Below are 22568 nucleotides of genomic sequence, written 5' to 3' on the forward strand. Positions count from 1 at the left end.
GACACGTACAAACCCAGACTAGGCCCCGATTACAATTTTTTGTACCCTAAAGGCAGGATGAGGAGTAGGAGGAGTTCGGAACAGGCAGGAGGCAAAGTGAAGCACCCTGCAATCCTCGGCGGTGTAAGATGCGCCCAAAAAATTGGAAAGGTGTATCTCACACGTACCGATACAGACTATGCCGCAATTTAATTCTTTTTACCCCAAAGGGTGTAGATTGAATAGCGGAATAGAAAATATGATATCAAAAGGTGTATCTGACACGTACAAACCCAGACTAGGCCCCGATTACAATTTTTGTACCCTAAAGGCAGGATGAGGAGTAGGAGGAGTTCGGAACAGGCAGGAGGCAAACTGAAGCACCCTGCAATCCTCGGCGGTGTAAGATGTGCCCAAAAAATTGGAAAGGTGTATCTCACACGTACCGATACAGACTATGCCGCAATTTAATTCTTTTTACCCCAAAGGGTGTAGATTTAATAGCGGAATAGAAAATATGATATCAAAAGGTGTATCTGATACGTACAAACCCAGACTAGGCCCAGATTACAATTTTTTGTACCCTAAAGGCAGGATGAGGAGTAGGAGGAGTTCGGAACAGGCAGGAGGCAAACTGAAGCACCCTGCAATCCTCGGCGGTGTAAGATGCGCCCCAAAAATATGAAAGGTGTATCTCACATGTACCGATACAGACTATGCCGCAATTTAATTCTTTTTACCCCAAAGGGTGTAGATTGAATAGCGGAATAGAAAATATGATATCAAAAAGTGTATCTGACACGTACAAACCCAGACTAGGCCCCGATTACAATTTTTTGTACCCTAAAGGCAGGATGAGGAGTAGGAGGAGTTCGGAACAGGAGGCAAACTGAAGCACCCTGCAATCCTCGGCGGTGTAAGATGCGCCCCGAAAATTGGAAAAGTGTATCTCACACGTACCGATACAGACTATGCCGCAATTTAATTCTTTTTACCCCAAAGGGTGTAGATTGAATAGCGGAATAGAAAATATGATATCAAAAGGTGTATCTGACACGTACAAACCCAGACTAGGCCCCGATTACAATTTTTTGTACCCTAAAGGCAGGATGAGGAGTAGGAGGAGTTCGGAACAGGCAGGAGGCAAACTGAAGCACCCTGCAATCCTCGGCGGTGTAAGATGCGCCCAAAAAATTGGAAAGGTGTATCTCACACGTACCGATACAGACTATGCCTCAATTTAATTCTTTTTACCCCAAAGGGTGTAGATTGAATAGCGGAATAGAAAATATGATATCAAAAGGTGTATCTGACACGTACAAACCCAGACTAGGCCCCGATTACAATTTTTGTACCCTAAAGGCAGGATGAGGAGTAGGAGGAGTTCGGAACAGGCAGGAGGCAAACTGAAGCACCCTGCAATCCTCGGCGGTGTAAGATGTGCCCAAAAAATTGGAAAGGTGTATCTCACATGCACCGATACAGACTATGCCGCAATTTAATTCTTTTTACCCCAAAGGGTGTAGATTTAATAGCGGAATAGAAAATATGATATCAAAAGGTGTATCTGATACGTACAAACCCAGACTAGGCCCCGATTACAATTTTTTGTACCCTAAAGGCAGGATGAGGAGTAGGAGGAGTTCGGAACAGGCAGGAGGCAAACTGAAGCACCCTGCAATCCTCGGCGGTGTAAGATGCGCCCCAAAAATATGAAAGGTGTATCTCACATGTACCGATACAGACTATGCCGCAATTTAATTCTTTTTACCCCAAAGGGTGTAGATTGAATAGCGGAATAGAAAATATATGATATAAAATTGGTGATTTTTCAATAGCACATGTGAACACAGCAGTGTCTTAAGTTTTATGTCACGGTCAGCTCTGCAGCAGGCTATGAAGGGAAAAAAAAAAGAAAATTCCCCTTTAAGTTTGTAATTTTTAAATAGATTAGTACAGACTATGCCACAATTTAATTTTTTTAACCCAAAACGGTGTATATTGAATAGTGGAATAGAAAAAAGTGTATAAAATTGAAAATCACTCAATAGCACATGTGAACACAGCAGTGTCTTATGTCACAGTCAGCTCAGAGTCAGCACTGCAGCAAGCAGGCTATGAAGGGGGAAAAAAAATTCCCCTTTAACTCGTAGTAAAATATAGCTGATGAACGCAGCACACAACTGACTGATAAAAATTGATTTTTTTTCTCCCTCCTCCTCCTCCTCAGTGGGCTCAAGTGAGGGCAAAAAGATTGTTCACTGCACCACCCCCCACACAGCAAAATCGATGTAGACTGTCCCTGCCTAATCTCCAGCCTGTCCCTAAAATGCTCAAAAAGATCGTTCACTGCACCACCCTCCACACAGCAAAATCGATATAGACTGTCCCTGCCTAATCTCCAGTAGAGATGTACAGAACTGTTCGCCGGCGAACAGTTCCCGGTGAACTTCGCATGTTCGCGTTCGCCGCTGCGGGCGAACATATGCAATGTTCGGTCCGCCTCCTATACATCATCATTGAGGCAAACTTTGACCCTGAACATCACAGTCAGCAGACACATTCCAGGCCAATCAGCATACCTCCCTCCCACACCCTCCCACCTCCTATAAATAAGCAAGGGCAGCATCCATTTTAGATCATTTCTGTGTTACTGAGAGCAGGGAAAGTGCTGGTGCTGCTGCTGTTGTTAAAGCTAGGGACAGTTCCCGGTCTTGTTAGCCAGTGTTCTTGGTACACTCCTGCTGTAAGGACAGCACCCCAAAAAGCCCTTCCTAGGGCTGGTATTTGAGGGTTTTTTTTTTTGGATATATATATATATAGATATATATATATATATATATCTATATATATATATATATCTATTGTCCCCAAAAGCCCTTTTGAGGGCTGGTATTTGTGTAATTTTTTTTGTTCTGTGATATATATATATATATATATATATATATCTATTGTCCCCAAAAGCCCTTTTGAGGGCTGGTATTTGTGTAATTTTTTTTGTTCTGTGATATATATATATATATTGTCCCCAAAAGCACACAAAAAAAGTTCTTAAAAATTTTAATTTTTGATAGAGAGCCAATTATTGGAAAAATAAAATAAAAAAAAAAAACTTAACAAAAAAAACATTTCTTTGGATTTATTGTTTGGGGGGGGGTCTAAAAAGTGTACCTGTGAAGTTTCAGCTCTGCAGCATGTCCAGAACTAGGAAAAAAAGATCATATAGGTGTAAAAGGGGTTCCCACCATCCCTGCTCTACTGAAAAATTATCTTTTTTTCTGGTTTTGGACATGCTACAGAGCTGAAACTTCACAGGTACACTTTTTAGACCCCCTAGACACTAAATCATACAAAAAAAGTTCTTAAAAATTGTCATTTTTGATAGAGAGCCAATTATTGGAAAACTTAAAAAAAAAAAAAACTTAAAAAAAAAAAATTTCTTTGGATTTATTGTCTGGGGGGTCTAAAAAGTGTACCTGTGAAGTTTCAGCTCTGTAGCATGTCCAGAACCAGAAAAAAAATAGAATTAGGGCTAGGGTTAGGGTTAGGGTTAGGGCTAGGGTTAGGGTCACCGTAACCCTAACCCTAGCCCCTAACACTAAACCTAACCCTAACCCTCTAACCATAACCCTAACCCTCTAACCTTAACCCTAACCCTCTAAGCCTAGCCATAAAAAAACCCTAACCCTAAACCTAACCCTAACCCTAGCCCTAACCCTAACCCTAACCCTAACCCTAGCCCTAAGCCTAACCCTAGCCCTAAACCTAATTCATATTTTTTTCTGGTTCCGGACATGCTACAGAGCTGAAACTTCACAGGTACACTTTTTAGACCCACCAGATGCTAAATCCAAAGAAATTTTTTATTTTTTTTTAAATTTTTCCAATAATTGGCTCTCTATCAAAAAAATTACAATTTTTAAGAACTTTTTTTTGTGTGATCCCTCTCCGGCATGCCACAGTCCAGGTGTTTGTCCCCTTGAAACAACTTTTCCATTACTATTGTGGCCAGAAAGAGTCCCTGTGGGTTTTAAAATTCGCCTGCCGATTAAAGTCTATGGCGGTTAGCCCGGTTCGCCGGTTCGCTAACATTTGCCGATGTTCGCGTTCGCCGTTCGCGAACGGTGAATTTTAGGTTCGCGACATCACTAATCTCCAGCCTGTCCCTAAAATGCTCAAAAAGATCGTTCACTGCACCACCCCCCACACAGCAAAATCGATGTAGACTGTCCCTGCCTAATCGCTCCAGCCTCTCCCTAAAATGCTCTAATAACTTTCCCTGCCTGCACTCCGACCTATCCCTGCATTCTTTTCGGACACAATTTTTCACAGAATCACTGTCTGTCCCTAATCAGCAGCCAGCACGTATGATGTGTGCTCTCCATAATACTACAGCAGAATGACGCAGCGCGCTGGGTCTCGAACTTATAAAGACATGGTCACATGCTTCAGATGGCCAATCACAGCTACTAATACATTAGTAGGCATGGCCGGGATGGCTTAAGGCACACCAGTTAAACGCTTGTTGATTGGCTGTTGAAAGCCCGCCATTAAAAGTGCGCCATTACATACAAAACAGGAAATAAAATGACCGAACAAAGATTTTAAACCCGAACATACAGTAAAGTTTTTGGGTCTGTGTTCGGGTAACAAAAATCCAATTATTCGGTACGAACCCAAATAATACAGTCCGTGTTCGCTCCACACTAATTAGGGGAAGCTCTGCTGACTTCCATTATTCAATCATGTGCAATAGTTGCCTTTGGTAAATCAACCCCAATGTCTGTCCTTAAATCATGATCCTATCCTTTACAAACAGATCCAACTGATTTGGTAGATATCCATCCTAAGGGACAGGGCAAAGAGAAGAAAATTAGAAGAATAAGGAATGCATATGGAAAATATCATAGCTAGACAATAGGCTCAATTCACAAAGCTTTATGACAAGTAAAGGCTTTCTTATTCAGCCAGTGAAATTTCCACATCTTACTGAACCTGGATCTTATTGATGAAAATGACAAAACACATTGCGCATGACATAAAATATAAGGAAACAGCCAAGAGTAATAAGGCACTACGAAATACAGAACCTATAATTATTTGTTTTATGTTGGCCAATTTTCTGTGATAGAAATTTTTCCTCCAGATCCTGTCCCAGAATCTACTAACTAATTTAAAAAAAAGCTAAATATCTCTGATCAATAGATTGAGTTGTACTTTCCCACAGACACTTACTTGTGTAGTTAACTGTCACAGCACTGTCTCCTTTGATGCTGTTTCCTCCAACAAGGGCAGAGACCAAGAAGGTGTAATAATTGCCAGGTGTCAGATACTGTATGGTAAAAGATGTTGTGGGCACAATTACACTGAAAGATGAATTTTCCTTGATCTGGATCTGGTAGGAACTTGCATTTCCAGTAGGTGGTAGCCAGTTCAGAGATACAGAAGTGGTGATGATATTGTTAACTGTAAGACTCTGTACTTTGTCAGGTACTACAAAAAACAAAGCAGCAGTTCAGTGTAAAACCGTTATTAGGAGGCTATGGTGAATTATGAAACTGTAAGTAAGTAAGTGTGTAACAGGGGCACAGCATTTTTCACGTCCTGAGAACAAATTAGAGTAGTTGGATATAAAGTAATTGAGCAAAGCTGATACTTATTTCCAAAGATTGCATACACATATTGTTCAAGTACTAAATATTTGGTCTTAATGCATAAGGAGTATTAGGCTGAGCCCCACTGTCTGTATCAATAGGCACATTTCTGGATCACTACCAGCTGGACATTGGATATGACAGATCAATGCGCAGACTCTCCAGTACACCTTGGGACTTCAATTGCAGTCCAAAGCTTTCATTGCAGAGATCACATCAAAAAAGAACAAGTACAACTTTCTGAAGCTGCCCAGGACCCCCATGTTAGGCATGTGTGGCTCTGAAATGTTGCACTTGTTCTCTTGGGATGTGACCTCTGCCATAAAAGCTTTGGACTGCAATAGATGTTCCATGGTGTGCTGGTGATGGAGAGTATGTGCATTGATGTTTGCTAATTTAACAAAAAAAAAGGTGGAAGTTTTAATATCACGTTAGGACCATTGGGGTTGATTTACTAAAGGCAAATAGACTGCAGTTGCACTCTGCAATGGCAGTTGCTCCAATAAATACAAAATAATAAATCAGGGGAAGCTCTGCTGACTTCCATCATTCAATCATGTGCAATAGTTGCCTTTGCTAAATCAACCCCAATGTCTGTCCTTAAATCATGATCCTATCCTTTACAAACAGATCCAACTGATTTGGTAGATATCCCTCCTAAGGGACAGGGCAAAGAGAAGAAAATTAGAAAAATAAGGAATGCATATGGAAAATATCATAGCTAGACAATAGGCTCAATTCACAAAGCTTTATGACAAGCAAAGGCTTTCTTTTTCAGCCAGTGAAATTTCCACATCTTACTGAACCTGGATCTTATTGATGAAAATGACAAAACACATTGTGCATGACATAAAATATAAGGAAACAGCCAAGAGTAATGAGGCACTACGAAATACAGAACCTATAATTATTTGTTTTATGTTGGTCAATTTTCTGTGATAGAAATTTTTCCTCCAGATCCTGTCCCAGAATCTACTAACTAATTTAATAAAAAGCTAAATATCTCTGATCAATAGATTGAGTTGTACTTTCCCACAGACACTTACTTGTGTAGTTAACTGTCACAGCACTGTCTCCTTTGATGCTGTTTCCTTCAACAAGGGCAGAGACCAAGAAGGTGTAATAATTGCCAGGTGTCAGATTCTGTATGGTAAAAGATGTTGTGGGCACAATTACACTGAAAGATGAATTTTCCTTGATCTGGATCTGGTAGGAACTTGCATTTCCAGTAGGTGGTAGCCAGTTCAGAGATACAGAAGTGGTGCTGATATTGTTAACTGTAAGACTCTGTACTTTGTCAGGTACTACAAAAAACAAAGCAGCAGTTCAGTGTAAAACCGTTATTAGGAGGCTATGGTGAATTATGAAACTGTAAGTAAGCAAGTGTGTAACAGGGACACAGCACTTTTCATGTCCTGAGAACAAATTAGAGTAGTTGGATATAAAGTAATTGAGCAAAGTTGATACTTATTTCCAAAGATTGCGTACACATATTGTTCAAGTACTAAATATTTGGTCTTAATGCATAAGGATTATTAGGCTGAGCCCCACAGTCTGTATCAATAGGCACATTTCTGGATCACTACCAGCTGGACATTGGATATGACAGATCAATGCACAGACTCTCCAGTACACCTTGGGACTTCAATTGCAGTCCAAAGCTTTCATTGCAGAGATCACATCAAAAAAGAACAAGTACAACTTTCTGAAGCTGCCCAGGACCCCCATGTTAGGCATGTGTGGCTCTGAAATGTTGCACTTGTTCTCTTGTGATGTGACCTCTGCAATAAAAGCTTTGGACTGCAATAGACGTTCCATGGTGTGCTGGTGATGGAGAGTATGTGCATTGATGTTTGCTAATTTAACAAAAAAAAAAAAATGGAAGTTTTAATATCACGTTAGGACCATAGGGGTTGATTTACTAAAGGCAAAAAGACTGCAGTTGAACTCTGCAATGGCAGTTGCTCCAAAAATAAAAAATAATAAATCAGGGGAAGCTCTGCTGACTTCCATCATTCAATCATGTGCAATAGTTGCCTTTGCTAAATCAACCCCAATGTCTGTCCTTAAATCATGATCCTATCCTTTACAAACAGATCCAACTGATTTGGTAGATATCCATCCTAAGGGACAGGGCAAAGAGAAGAAAATTAGAAAAATAAGGAATGCATATGGAAAATATCATAGCTAGACAATAGGCTCAATTCACAAAGCTTTATGACAAGTGTTCGGCCGCAGGCCGGTATTTGTGGGAGGAGCTAGCGGGCTTTATAGCGCCGCCCCTCCGCTATACCGGCCTGCTGCTGCTCGGATCGTCACTCGGCTGGTCAGGTGTTCTTGTTGGTCACCTGACGTCAGCCGGATACCGCTGTATCGTGGACCGGACTTCCGGTCGGGACCTGTGATTGGAGACACCGCTGCTGGCGCCGGGCTCCCCTATTCCTGCGGTGCATCCCAGCACTTCCTCCGCCTGTGCTCGTCCTTCACGGCCATCCGCCCCATCTCCTCTGCCTGCGGCCGCCGTCTGCACGTCTAGCTGCCAGCTCTACTCTGCTGCTTCTCCCCGCTGTTCAGCAGGGGGTCAGGTACCTGCAGGGTATGGGGGGGGAGGGGGGGGAAGACTTTCCTGCACACACTGCCTGCCTCCCTGTAAGGCCACGGCTAAATCACACAGGCTCTTGCACACACTGCCTGCCTCCCTGTAGGCCACGGCTAATCACACAGGCTCTTTTGCACACACTGCCTGCCTCCCTGTAGGCCACGGCTAATCACACAGGCTCTTTTGCACACACTGCCTGCCTCCCTATGAGGCCACGGCTACTCCATTACACTGGCTCTTGCACACACTGCCTGCCTCTCTGATAGGCCACGGCTACCTTTTATTATTCATGTTCCCCTGCACTCACTGCCTGCCTGCTAGCCTCGGTTACCTCATCTCATGTCCTCCTGCTTTACTGCGCCCGGTTCTGTTACACGGGTACCTGGTATTGGGGGGGGGGGTCGCTCTGCTGTACGGTGTGGGGGGGGGTTGGTGCTCGGGGGTTGGGGGGGGTCTCATTAGCATTGCAGGGTTGTGTGGTTCCTGGTTACATGTTATGTTTCTAGTGGGGGGTATGGGTGACCCCCCTTGACCGTTTGCCTTTTTTCCTTCAGGTTCTCTTCATGTCCTTCGCCGTCGGCATCAGGTACTACTTCAGGTTCAGGTTCCTTGTGTACCACACGGCTCCGCTTATCTAGTCTTCACAGACGCCACTGGCATCACCCATAGACACTGTTAGGCCAGTTCTTCTCTTTGGCCTCCTCACGCTTATTCACTGGTCTGGCTTGCGCCCGGTGGTTAGGCCCCTTCCGGTTACACTTCAGGCTCGTTCCACACTTTCCATGATTCACCTGCGGACGCCATTTGGTTCCTGTGCATCGTCACATGTTCATCACCTCTGTGCACATACCACACTTCATGTCATTTGTCCTCCTCGTAGGCACTGTTTTGCTGTTGCACTCCAACTGTGTTGTTCTTGTCATGTTTGTTCCCCCCCTCCCCCATAGGGCGAGTTTAAACTGGCTGTTAGGGTTCAGGTGCTGGCCCTATAGTCCCCCCCTTCATAGCTGGTCCCGCGAGGCCAACCTCCCAATCTCGTCTGAGATTTTCCCGCCCCTCGGGCCAAACCAAAGCTAGCGCCTCGCTCCACCCTTCTCATGGGTTTATAGTTAGGGCCTCACCTGTCACGGCCACTCGTTTTGATTCTGTACTGTCACCGAGAGGCCAACTTTCCCGCCACCATGTCAGTGGCTCACGCCCCTCGGCCAAAATCATAGGTAGAGCCTCTCACCAGCCGCTTGGCATCTAGCAGGGCCTCACCTATCACGGGGTAGTTAAGTTTTTCGCCTTTGGGCACTAGCTAGCCAGCCAGTGATTCTCCTAACACGTTACGGTCGTTAATCGGACTTGGGCATTTTATTTTTTGTTTCCTTCAACAGCGGGCCTCAAGGAGCCATCCTGGAAGAAGGATCTTCATCCCCCTCCACGCCAGCCAGGCCCAGCACCCCAGTCAGATCTGGTACCCCCAGGGGTCGTCGGGTTCCATCTCCGCTGGGTTCATATGGGTCTTGGACCATTCCGAAAATCTCGGCGGTGCTACGCCAAAAGGGTATCCCGTTCCCAGCCACGGCAAGGAAAGCGGAACTTTTCAGGTTGATGATGGAACATCCAGAAGATCCTGGACTGGGCACCAGCTCTCAGGGCTGTACGTCAGCTATGCAAGGGACCCTGGACTCTATCCTGTCTTCCCTGCAGTCCATCAGAGATAGGCTGACTAAGCTGGAGGATGCCAGTCCTGCTCAAGGGGGTCCTCCCCCTTCCTTGCCGGTGCTGACCCCAGTTCCCGCTAGTGATCAGGGTAGGCCCCCAGTTCCCCTCTTGCCCTCTTCTACGGTTTCTCCTATAATCACCCCGGCCCACATGGTCCCCCCAGCTCTCTCCGCAAGGATATCTTGGAAGGGAAGGATGTAAACTTGGTGGCTCTCCTCATCGCCTCTCAGGACATGGTCGAGAATAAAATCTACAATTACGGGGATTTGTCCGTAGTTATGAAGGCCAGGGACCCTAGGCTCAATAAAAAACTCACTATCCCAGAGTTTGTCCTTGCCTTCGGTATCTACAGGGACGTATTGTGTTCTGTATACCCGCACTCTGTCGGGAGGAGTTAGATCTTTACCTGCATAAGGTCGTGGATCTAGGGCACAAATACGGGGGTTTCACCTTCTTTGACTTTCATAAGTCAGTCTCGGCCAAGGCGGCGGCGGCCTTGGCTCAATTCAACGTACGGGTTGATTGGAGCCTGTTGGACACCGAGCTGTTCTGCAGGCACTTTGCAGGCTTGGCACCTCCCTCCTGTGCCACATGCTCCTCCACTTCACACTCTGCCAGCCTTTGTCCCGTGGAGGCGGAATCCTCCCCGGCCGGGGTCCTGGGGGGGGGAGCTGGCAGGTCAGAGCAGCGTAGCCTTAGGGATAAGCTGGGTCGTCCCATCGTTTTCTTAGGTAAGGCCCAGGTTTGCAACAATTTTAACGGGGGGGGGGCATGCAGCTTCAGTGCCTGCAGGCTGCTCCATATTTGTTCCATCTGTTTCAGGGCCCATACTAAATCCATGTGTCCGTCCAGGATCAACCATAAACAATGACTAACCGGGGTCAAGGTTGAGGTGTTGGAATTTTACCTGCAGGCTCACCCGTCTCCTCACCTGGTGGAGTATCTGTTTCAGGGGTTCTTGGGAGGGTTCCACACGGGGCTGGTGTCTCTTCCTTCTGGGACATTGGAGTGTCCCAACTTGCTGTCAGCCAGAGAGGACCCGCAGTCGGTGGACCTACTGCTCGAGAAGGAAGTGCAGGAGGGGTTCATGTTAGGTCCCTTCCCGGCCCCCCCCCTTCTCCTCCTGGCGTACCAACCCCATCGGTATCTCTACGAGTAAATACACCAATAAAAAACGTTTGATAATCGATATGTCGGCTCCTCATTCTTCCCCCAACCCTAGCCTTAATTCCCTTATTCCTTCAGCCGAGTTCTCTCTCCACTATACCACCATGGACAATGCCATCCAGGCCATCTTAGGGGCTGGTAGGGCTGCTTGGCTTAGCAAGACGGATATCGCCAATGCCTTCAAGCTTCTGCCCATTCACCCCTCCTTATGGCACGTCCACGGTGTTAAGTGGAGGGAGAAATATTATTTTGCTATCAGGCTGACATTTGGGTCCAAAAGCAGCCCTAGGATATTCAATACCTTTGCAGAGGCGCTCTGCTGGCTCCTTCTGAATATATCCAGGTGCCCCACGGTCTTGCATTACTTAGACGATTTCCTGTTGGTCGAGCGAAGCAACTGCACGCCGGTCAGTTTGAGGAGTACCATGGCCTTATTTTCCACCTTGGGGGTCCCTCTGTCATCAGGTAAGACGGTCGGTCCTGTCACCAGGTTGGATTTCTTGGGGATTACCCTGGATTCCATCGCCATGCAGTCCAGCCTCCCTGAGGACAAACTTAGTCGCTTACGTGAGGTGGTTGGCAGGTTTTTGGAACTAGGGTCTTTCTCGAGAAAAGAGTTGCAGTCCTTGATCGGGTCATTGAACTTTGCCATGCGCATCATCCCCCAGGGCAGGTCCTTCATCTCCCGGTTGCTGCGGTTGTTGCCAGGTCTTCCGGAGGGCGTCATCTCCCACTTGGATCCCCCTGCCAGGGTGGACCTGGGTATGTGGGTTGAGTTTCTGGAAAGCTGGAACGGCATCTCTATGTTCATCCCGCCCATCTCTTCCCAGTCCCCCGTGTTTTGGACGGATGCGGCCGCCAATACCGGGTTCGCGGCCATCTTTGGGGACTCATGGTTCAGGGATAGTTGGCCGGCTGAGTCACTTGCCTTGCCGGCTTTCCAGGAGACCTCAGCTTTGTTTGAGTTATATCCTATTGTGGCGGCAGCTGTCACCTGGGGTAGGTGCTGGTCAGGGATGGCAGTCAAATGTTTTAGTGACAACATGGCTGCCTGTGACATTATCAACAAGGGCCGGTCATCATCCCTGACTATCATGAGGCTGGTTCGCAGGCTGACCTTGGTAGCTGCCACTTACCAGTTTTTTCTGTACTGTGAGCATATTCCGGGTCACTCCAACTCAGCCGATGACGCTCTTTCCCGGTCCAAATTGCAGGTATTCTTCGCCCTCCACCCGACGGCCGACAGATGCCCCACGCGGACCCTGGAGTTCGAGGAACTGGTCCTGGACTAGCCCGGATTGTGGTGCATGGACGGGAGTTGGCCCGTATGGCTCTGTCATCCAACACCAGGAAGGCCTATGACCGAGCCATGTCCATCTTCCAAAGGTTTTTAGTGGAATTCGGGTTGGACGACCACTCGGTGCAGACTATGGTCGCCTTTGCTGCCTTTTGCCACCTCCAGCTTAAATTATCCGTCAGTACTATCAAACTGTATCTGGCGGGTGTCCAACACCATGTCCTGACGCTCCAGCCAAACTCCTTGCCTTTCCTCAGGGCATATCCTCTAAAGAACCTCCTGAAGGGTATTGGCAAGGTGGATCACCATACCTCGGTCAGGCGGTTGCCTATTGATGGGGAGAAATTCCGGGCTCTCTCCAACTTGCTGGACACGGCCCCTTTTGAGCCATTTACTAATACAGTTGTGAAAGCTGCCATGTATCTGGCCTTCTACGGCTTTCTCAGGCCAGGGGAGTTTACGGTAGCTTCCACAGCAGAGGGGCGCTTATGTCTCCTCAAACGAGATCTGGTCAAGTGGGGGGATCATTACGTTTTGACACTCCAGTGCACCAAGACCAGGCAGGTGGGCCGCCCCGTTACCATCCCGTTTTACCCATCAGGGAATCATTGGTGTCCAGTCAAAGTGTTGGATGAATTTGTGGCACTGACCCGGAGCTCTCCCAGCCATGCTCCGCTTTTTACACTGCTGAACGTTCCCCTCACCACGTCCAAGTTCATATTCTACATCCGAACTCTTTGCATCAGACTGGGTTGGGACCCTGCAGCGCACTCTGGTCACTCCTTCCGGATAGGTGCGGCTTCGGCTGCCTCCGGGAATAACACGCCAGGCCATATCATTAAAAGGCTTGGTCGGTGGGAGTCTGACGCCTTCCAGGTTTATATTCCTCACCCAGAGAAGGAGTTGAGACTAGCGTTTCGTAGGCTTGTGACTTGAAGTTGTATTGAATAAAGTGTGTTGTTTGCTTCCTCTTTTGCCCTCTTTATTTACAGGCTACCCCCCTTACGTCGGTTCAGGCACACCACACCGACTTTCCATACCAGGTTTATGACATTAAGTATTGACCACAAGTGTTTGGCCGCAGGCCGGTATTTGTGGGAGGAGCTAGCGGGCTTTATAGCGCCGCCCCTCCGCTATACCGGCCTGCTGCTGCTCAGATCGTCACCCCACCCACCTTCACCCTTTTTTCTCAACCTCTTACCTTTGGGGTGCCCTCTTTATTTACAGGCTACCCCCCTTACGTCGGTTCAGGCACACCACACCGACTTTCCATACCAGGTTTATGACATTAAGTATTGACCACAAGTAAAGGCTTTCTTATTCAGCCAGTGAAATTTCCACATCTTACTGAACCTGGATCTTATTGATGAAAATGACAAAACACATTGCGCATGACATAAAATATAAGGAAACAGCCAAGAGTAATGAGGCACTACGAAATACAGAACCTATAATTATTTGTTTTATGTTGGTCAATTTTCTGTGATAGAAATTTTTCCTCCAGATCCTGTCCCAGAATCTACTAACTAATTTAATAAAAAGCTAAATATCTCTGATCAATAGATTGAGTTGTACTTTCCCACAGACACTTACAGTGGGTACGGAAAGTATTCAGACCCCCTTAAATTTTTCACTCTTTGTTATATTGCAGCCATTTGCTAAAATCATTTAAGTTCATTCTTCTTCCTCATGAATGTACACATAGCACCCCATACTGACAGAAAAACACAGAATTGTTGACATTGTTGCAGATTTATTAAAAAAGAAAAACTGAAATATCACATGGTCCTAAGTATTCAGACCCTTTGCTCAGTATTTAGTAGAAGCCCCCTTTTGATCTAATACAGCCAGGAGTCTTTTTGGGAAAGATGCAACAAGTCTTTCACACCTGGATTTGGGGATCCTCTGCCACTCCTCCTTGCAGATCCTCTCCAGTTCTGTCAGGTTGGATGGTAAACGTTGGTGGACAGCCATTTTTAGGTCTCTCCAGAGATGCTCAATTGGGTTTAAGTCAGGGCTCTGGCTGGGCCATTCAAGAACAGTCACGGAGTTGTTGTGAAGCCACTGCTTAGTTATTTTAGCTGTGTGCTTAGGGTCATTGTCTTATTGGAAGGTAAACCTTCGGCCCAGTCTGAGGTCCAGAGCACTCTGGAGAAGGTTTTTGTCCAGGATATCCCTGTACTTGGACGCATTCATCTTTCCCTCGATTGCAACCAGTCGTCCTGTCCCTGCAGCTGAAAAACACCCCCACAGCATGATGCTGCCACCACCATGCTTCACTGTTGGGACTGTATTGGACAGGTGATGAGCAGTGCCTGGTTTTCTCCACACATACCGCTTAGAATTAAGGCCAAAAAGTTCTATTTTGGTCTCATCAGACCAGAGAATCTTATTTCTCACCATCTTGGAGTCCTTCAGGTGTTTTTTAGCAAACTCCATGCGGGCTTTCATGTGTCTTACACTGAGGAGAGGCTTCCGTCGGGCCACTCTGCCATAAAGCCCCGACTGGTGGAGGGCTGCAGTGATGGTTGACTTTCTACAACTTTCTCCCATCTCCTGACTGCATCTCTGGAGCTCAGCCACAGTGATCTTTGGGTTCTTCTTTACCTCTCTCACCAAGGCTCTTCTCCCCCGATAGCTCAGTTTGGCCGGACGGCCAGCGCTAGGAAGGGTTCTGGTCGTCCCAAACGTCTTCCATTTAAGGATTATGGAGGCCACTGTGCTCTTAGGAACCTTAAGTGCAGCAGAAATCTTTTTGTAACCTTGGCCAGATCTGTGCCTTGCCACAATTCTGTCTCTGAGCTCTTCAGGCAGTTCCTTTGACCTCATGATTCTCATTTGCTCTGACATACATTGTGATCTGGAAGGTCTTATATAGACAGGTGTGTGGCTTTCCTAATCAAGTCCAATCAGTATAATTAAACACAGCTGGACTCAAATGAAGATGTAGAACCATCTCAAGGATGATCAGAAGAAATGGAAAGCACCTGAGTTAAATATATGAGTGTCACAGCAAAGGGTCTGAATACTTAGGACCATGTGATATTTCAGTTTTTCTTTTTTAATAAATCTGCAACAATGTCAACAATTCTGTGTTTTTCTGTCAGTATGGGGTGCTATGTGTACATTCATGAGGAAGAAGAATGAACTTAAATGATTTTAGCAAATGGCTGCAATATAACAAAGAGTGAAAAATTTAAGGGGGTCTGAATACTTTCCGTACCCACTGTACTTGTGTAGTTAACTGTCACAGCACTGTTTCCTTTGATGCTGTTTCCTTCAACGAGTGCAGAGACCAAGAAGGTGTAATAATTGCCAGGTGTCAGATACTGTATGGTAAAAGATGTTGTGGGCACAATTACACTGAAAGATGAATTTTCCTTGATCTGGATCTGGTAGGAACTTGCATTTCCAGTAGGTGGTAGCCAGTTCAGAGATACAGAAGTGGTGCTGATATTGTTAACTGTAAGACTCTGTACTTTGTCAGGTACTACAAAAAACAAAGCAGCAGTTCAGTGTAAAACCGTTATTAGGAGGCTATGGTGAATTATGAAACTGTAAGTAAGCAAGTGTGTAACAGGGACACAGCACTTTTCAGGTCCTGAGAACAAATTAGAGTAGTTGGATATAAAGTAATTGAGCAAAGTTGATACTTATTTCCAAAGATTGCGTACACATATTGTTCAAGTACTAAATATTTGGTCTTAATGCATAAGGATTATTAGGCTGAGCCCCACAGTCTGTATCAATAGGCACATTTCTGGATCACTACCAGCTGGACATTGGATATGACAGATCAATGCACAGACTCTCCAGTACACCTTGGGACTTCAATTGCAGTCCAAAGCTTTCATTGCAGAGATCACATCAAAAAAGAACAAGTACAACTTTCTGAAGCTGCCCAGGACCCCCATGTTAGGCATGTGTGGCTCTGAAATGTTGCACTTGTTCTCTTGTGATGTGACCTCTGCAATAAAAGCTTTGGACTGCAATAGACGTTCCATGGTGTGCTGGTGATGGAGAGTATGTGCATTGATGTTTGCTAATTTAACAAAAAAAAAAAAAGTGGAAGTTTTAATATCACGTTAGGACCATAGGGGTTGATTTACTAAAGGCAAAAAGACTGCAGTTGAACTCTGCAATGGCAGTTGCTCCAATAAATACAAAATAATAAATCAGGGGAAGCTCTGCTGACTTCCATCATTCAATCATGTGCAATAGTTGCCTTTGCTAAATCAACCCCAATGTCTGTCCTTAAATCAAGATTCTATCCTTTACAAACAGATCCAACTGATTTGGTAGATATCCATCCTAAGGGACAGGGCAAAGAGAAGAAAATTAGAAGAATAAGGAATGCATATGGAAAATATCATAGCTAGACAATAGGCTCAATTCACAAAGCTTTATGACAAGTAAAGGCTTTCTTATTCAGCCAGTGAAATTTCCACATCTTACTGAACCTGGATCTTATTGATGAAAATGACAAAACACATTGTGCATGACATAAAATATAAGGAAACAGCCAAGAGTAATAAGGCACTACGAAATACAGAACCTATAATTATTTGTTTTATGTTGGCCAAATTTCTGTGATAGAAATTTTTCCTCCAGATCCTGTCCCAGAATCTACTAACTAATTTAATAAAAAGCTAAATATCTCTGATCAATAGATTGAGTTGTACTTTCCCACAGACACTTACTTGTGTAGTTAACTGTCACAGCACTGTCTCCTTTGATGCTGTTTCCTTCAACAAGGGCAGAGACCAAGAAGGTGTAATAATTGCCAGGTGTCAGATACTGTATGGTAAAAGATGTTGTGGGCACAATTACACTGAAAGCTGAATTTTCCTTGATCTGGATCTGGTAGGAACTTGCATTTCCAGTAGGTGGTAGCCAGTTCAGAGATACAGAAGTGGTGTTGATATTGTTAGCTGTAAGACTCTGTACTTTGTCAGGTACTACAAAAAACAAAGCAGCAGTTCAGTGTAAAACCGTTATTAGGAGGCTATGGTGAATTATGAAACTGTAAGTAAGCAAGTGTGTAACAGGGACACAGTACTTTTCAGGTCCTGAGAACAAATTAGAGTAGTTGGATATAAAGTAATTGAGCAAAGTTGATACTTATTTCCAAAGATTGCATACACATATTGTTCAAGTACTAAATATTTGGTCTTAATGCATAAGGAGTATTAGGCTGGGCCCCACTGTCTGTATCAATAGGCACATTTCTGGATCACTACCAGCTGGACATTGGATATGACAGATCAATGCACAGACTCTCCAGTACACCTTGGGACTTCAATTGCAGTCCAAAGCTTTTATTGCAGAGATCACATCAAAAAAGAACAAGTACAACATTCTGAAGCTGCCCAGGACCCCCACGTCAGGCATGTGTGGCTCTGAAATGTTGCACTTGTTCTCTTGTGATGTGACCTCTGCAATAAAAGCTTTGGACTGCAATAGATGTTCCATGGTGTGCTGGTGATGGAGAGTATGTGCATTGATGTTTGCTAATTTAACAAAAAAAAAAAAAGTGGAAGTTTTAATATCACGTTAGGACCATAGGGGTTGATTTACTAAAGGCAAATAGACTGCAGTTGCACTCTGCAATGGCAGTTGCTCCAATAAATACAAAATAATAAATCAGGGGATAGCTCTGCTTACTTCCATCATTCAATCATGTGCAATAGTTGCCTTTGGTAAATCAACCCCAATGTCTGTCCTTAAATCAAGATTCTATCCTTTACAAACAGATCCAACTGATTTGGTAGATATCCATCCTAAGGGACAGGGCAAAGAGAAGAAAATTAGAAGAATAAGGAATGCATATGGAAAATATCATAGCTAGACAATAGGCTCAATTCACAAAGCTTTATGACAAGTAAAGGCTTTCTTATTCAGCCAGTGAAATTTCCACATCTTACTGAACCTGGATCTTATTGATGAAAATGACAAAACACATTGTGCATGACATAAAATATAAGGAAACAGCCAAGAGTAATAAGGCACTACGAAATACAGAACCTATAATTATTTGTTTTATGTTGGCCAATTTTCTGTGATAGAAATTTTTCCTCCAGATCCTGTCCCAGAATCTACTAACTAATTTAATAAAAAGCTAAATATCTCTGATCAATAGATTGAGTTGTACTTTCCCACAGACACTTACTTGTGTAGTTAACTGTCACAGCACTGTCTCCTTTGATGCTGTTTCCTTCAACAAGGGCAGAGACCAAGAAGGTGTAATAATTGCCAGGTGTCAGATACTGTATGGTAAAAGATGTTGTGGGCACAATTACACTGAAAGCTGAATTTTCCTTGATCTGGATCTGGTAGGAACTTGCATTTCCAGTAGGTGGTAGCCAGTTCAGAGATACAGAAGTGGTGTTGATATTGTTAGCTGTAAGACTCTGTACTTTGTCAGGTACTACAAAAAACAAAGCAGCAGTTCAGTGTAAAACCGTTATTAGGAGGCTATGGTGAATTATGAAACTGTAAGTAAGCAAGTGTGTAACAGGGACACAGTACTTTTCAGGTCCTGAGAACAAATTAGAGTAGTTGGATATAAAGTAATTGAGCAAAGTTGATACTTATTTCCAAAGATTGCATACACATATTGTTCAAGTACTAAATATTTGGTCTTAATGCATAAGGAGTATTAGGCTGGGCCCCACTGTCTGTATCAATAGGCACATTTCTGGATCACTACCAGCTGGACATTGGATATGACAGATCAATGCACAGACTCTCCAGTACACCTTGGGATTTCAATTGCAGTCCAAAGCTTTTATTGCAGAGATCACATCAAAAAAGAACAAGTACAACATTCTGAAGCTGCCCAGGACCCCCACGTCAGGCATGTGTGGCTCTGAAATGTTGCACTTGTTCTCTTGTGATGTGACCTCTGCAATAAAAGCTTTGGACTGCAATAGATGTTCCATGGTGTGCTGGTGATGGAGAGTATGTGCATTGATGTTTGCTAATTTAACAAAAAAAAAAAAAGTGGAAGTTTTAATATCACGTTAGGACCATAGGGGTTGATTTACTAAAGGCAAATAGACTGCAGTTGCACTCTGCAATGGCAGTTGCTCCAATAAATACAAAATAATAAATCAGGGGAAGCTCTGCTTACTTCCATCATTCAAACATGTGCAATAGTTGCCTTTGGTAAATCAACCCCAATGTCTGTCCATAAATCATGATCCTATCCTTTACAAACAGATCCAACTGATTTGGTAGTTATCCAGCCTAAGGGACAGGGCAAAGAGAAGAAAATTAGAAGAATAAGGAATGCATATGGAAAATATCATAGCTAGACAATAGGCTCAATTCACAAAGCTTTATGACAAGTAAAGGCTTTCTTTTTCAGCCAGTGAAATTTTCACATCTTACTGAACCTGGATCTTATTGATGAAAATGACAAAACACATTGCGCATGACATAAAATATAAGGAAACAGCCAAGAGTAATTTAATTAGGCACTACGAAATACAGAACCTATAATTATTTGTTTTATGTTGGTCAATTTTCTGTGATAGAAATTTTTCCTCCAGATTCTGTCCCAGAATCTACTAACTAATTTAATAAAAAGCTAAATATCTCTGATCAATAGATTGAGTTGTACTTTCCCACAGACACTTACTTGTGTAGTTAACTGTCACAGCACTGTCTCCTTTGATGCTGTTTCCTTCAACGAGTGCAGAGACCAAGAAGGTGTAATAATTGCCAGGTGTCAGATACTGTATGGTAAAAGATGTTGTGGACACATTTACACTGAAAGATGAATTTTCCTTGATCTGGATCTGGTAGGAACTTGCATTTCCAGTAGGTGGTAGCCAGTTCAGAGATACAGAAGTGGTGCTGATATTGTTAACTGTAAGACTCTGTACTTTGTCAGGTACTACAAAAAACAAAGCAGCAGTTCAGTGTAAAACCGTTATTAGGAGGCTATGGTGAATTATGAAACTGTAAGTAAGTAAGTGTGTAACCGGGGCACAGCACTTTTCAGGTCCTGAGAACAAATTAGAGTAGTTGGATATAAAGTAATTGAGCAAAGTTGATACTTATTTCCAAAGATTGCGTACACATATTGTTCAAGTACTAAATATTTGGTCTTAATGCATGAGGAGTATTAGGCTGGGCCCCACTGTCTGTATCAATAGGCACATTTCTGGATCACTACCAGCTGGACATTGGATATGACAGATCAATGCACAGACTCTCCAGTACACCTTGGGACTTCAATTGCAGTCCAAAGCTTTTATTGCAGAGATCACATCAAAAAAGAACAAGTACAACTTTCTGAAGCTGCCCAGGACCCCCACGTCAGGCATGTGTGGCTCTGAAATGTTGCACTTGTTCTCTTGTGATGTGACCTCTGCAATAAAAGCTTTGGACTGCAATAGATGTTCCATGGTGTGCTGGTGATGGAGAGTATGTGCATTGATGTTTGCTAATTTAACAAAAAAAAAAGGTGGAAGTTTTCATATCACGTTAGGACCATAGGGGTTGATTTACTAAAGGCAAATAGACTGCAGTTGCACTCTGCAATGGCAGTTGCTCCAATAAATACAAAATAATAAATCAGGGGAAGCTCTGCTGACTTCCATCATTCAATCATGTGCAATAATTGCCTTTGCTAAATCAACCCCAATGTCTGTCCTTAAATCATGATCATATCCTTTACAAACAGATCCAACTGATTTGGTAGATATCCATCCTAAGGGACAGGGCAAAGAGAAGAAAATTAGAAAAATAAGGAATGAATATGGAAAATATCATAGCTAGACAATAGGCTCAATTCACAAAGCTTTATGACAAGCAAAGGCTTTCTTTTTCAGCCAGTGAAATTTCCACATCTTACTGAACCTGGATCTTATTGATGAAAATGACAAAACACATTGTGCATGACATAAAATATAAGGAAACAGCCAAGAGTAATAAGGCACTACGAAATACAGAACCTATAATTATTTGTTTTATGTTGGCCAATTTTCTGTGATAGAAATTTTTCCTCCAGATCCTGTCCCAGAATCTACTAACTAATTTAATAACAAGCTAAATATCTCTGATCAATAGATTGAGTTGTACTTTCCCACAGACACTTACTTGTGTAGTTAACTGTCACAGCACTGTCTCCTTTGATGCTGTTTCCTTCAACAAGGGCAGAGACCAAGAAGGTGTAATAATTGCCAGGTGTCAGATACTGTATGGTAAAAGATGTTGTGGGCACAATTACACTGAAAGATGAATTTTCCTTGATCTGGATCTGGTAGGAACTTGCATTTCCAGTAGGTGGTAGCCAGTTCAGAGATACAGAAGTGGTGCTGATATTGTTAGCTGTAAGACTCTGTACTTTGTCAGGTACTACAAAAAACAAAGCAGCAGTTCAGTGTAAAACCGTTATTAGGAGGCTATGGTGAATTATGAAACTGTAAGTAAGCAAGTGTGTAACAGGGACACAGTACGTTTCAGGTCCTGAGAACAAATTAGAGTAGTTGGATATAAAGTAATTGAGCAAATTTGATACTTATTTTCAAAGATTGCGTACACATATTGTTCAAGTACTAAATATTTGGTCTTAATGCATAAGGATTATTAGGCTGAGCCCCACAGTCTGTATCAATAGGCACATTTCTGGATCACTACCAGCTGGACATTGGATATGACAGATCAATGCACAGACTCTCCAGTACACCTTGGGACTTCAATTGCAGTCCAAAGCTTTCATTGCAGAGATCACATCAAAAAAGAACAAGTACAACTTTCTGAAGCTGCCCAGGACCCCCATGTTAGGCATGTGTGGCTCTGAAATGTTGCACTTGTTCTCTTGTGATGTGACCTCTGCAATAAAAGCTTTGGACTGCAATAGACGTTCCATGGTGTGCTGGTGATGGAGAGTATGTGCATTGATGTTTGCTAATTTAACAAAAAAAAAATGGAAGTTTTAATATCACGTTAGGACCATAGGGGTTGATTTACTAAAGGCAAAAAGACTGCAGTTGAACTCTGCAATGGCAGTTGCTCCAATAAATACAAAATAATAAATCAGGGGAAGCTCTGCTGACTTCCATCATTCAATCATGTGCAATAGTTGCCTTTGCTAAATCAACCCCAATGTCTGTCCTTAAATCAAGATTCTATCCTTTACAAACAGATCCAA

The 22568-nt window shown here is 43.7% G+C and overlaps 1 protein-coding gene across 1 annotated transcript in view; it reads right to left on the reverse strand.

Moving 5' to 3' along the window:
- Nucleotides 1-22568, reverse strand: part of LOC309550515 (titin-like) — a gene marked incomplete at its 5' end in the record, with an annotated part of 297613 nt that overhangs the window by 14177 nt on the left and 260868 nt on the right. The window contains 6 exons of the mRNA XM_082250877.1: nucleotides 6680-6937; nucleotides 15639-15896; nucleotides 17107-17364; nucleotides 18576-18833; nucleotides 20049-20306; nucleotides 21515-21772. Of these exons, the coding sequence (XP_082107003.1) occupies nucleotides 6680-6937; nucleotides 15639-15896; nucleotides 17107-17364; nucleotides 18576-18833; nucleotides 20049-20306; nucleotides 21515-21772 (1548 nt within the window). The remainder of the gene's footprint in view (nucleotides 1-6679; nucleotides 6938-15638; nucleotides 15897-17106; nucleotides 17365-18575; nucleotides 18834-20048; nucleotides 20307-21514; nucleotides 21773-22568) is intronic.

Source organism: Pelophylax lessonae (assembly GCF_965119305.1).
Source record: "Pelophylax lessonae genome assembly, chromosome: 3".
NCBI classification, from domain to species: Eukaryota; Metazoa; Chordata; class Amphibia; order Anura; family Ranidae; genus Pelophylax; species Pelophylax lessonae.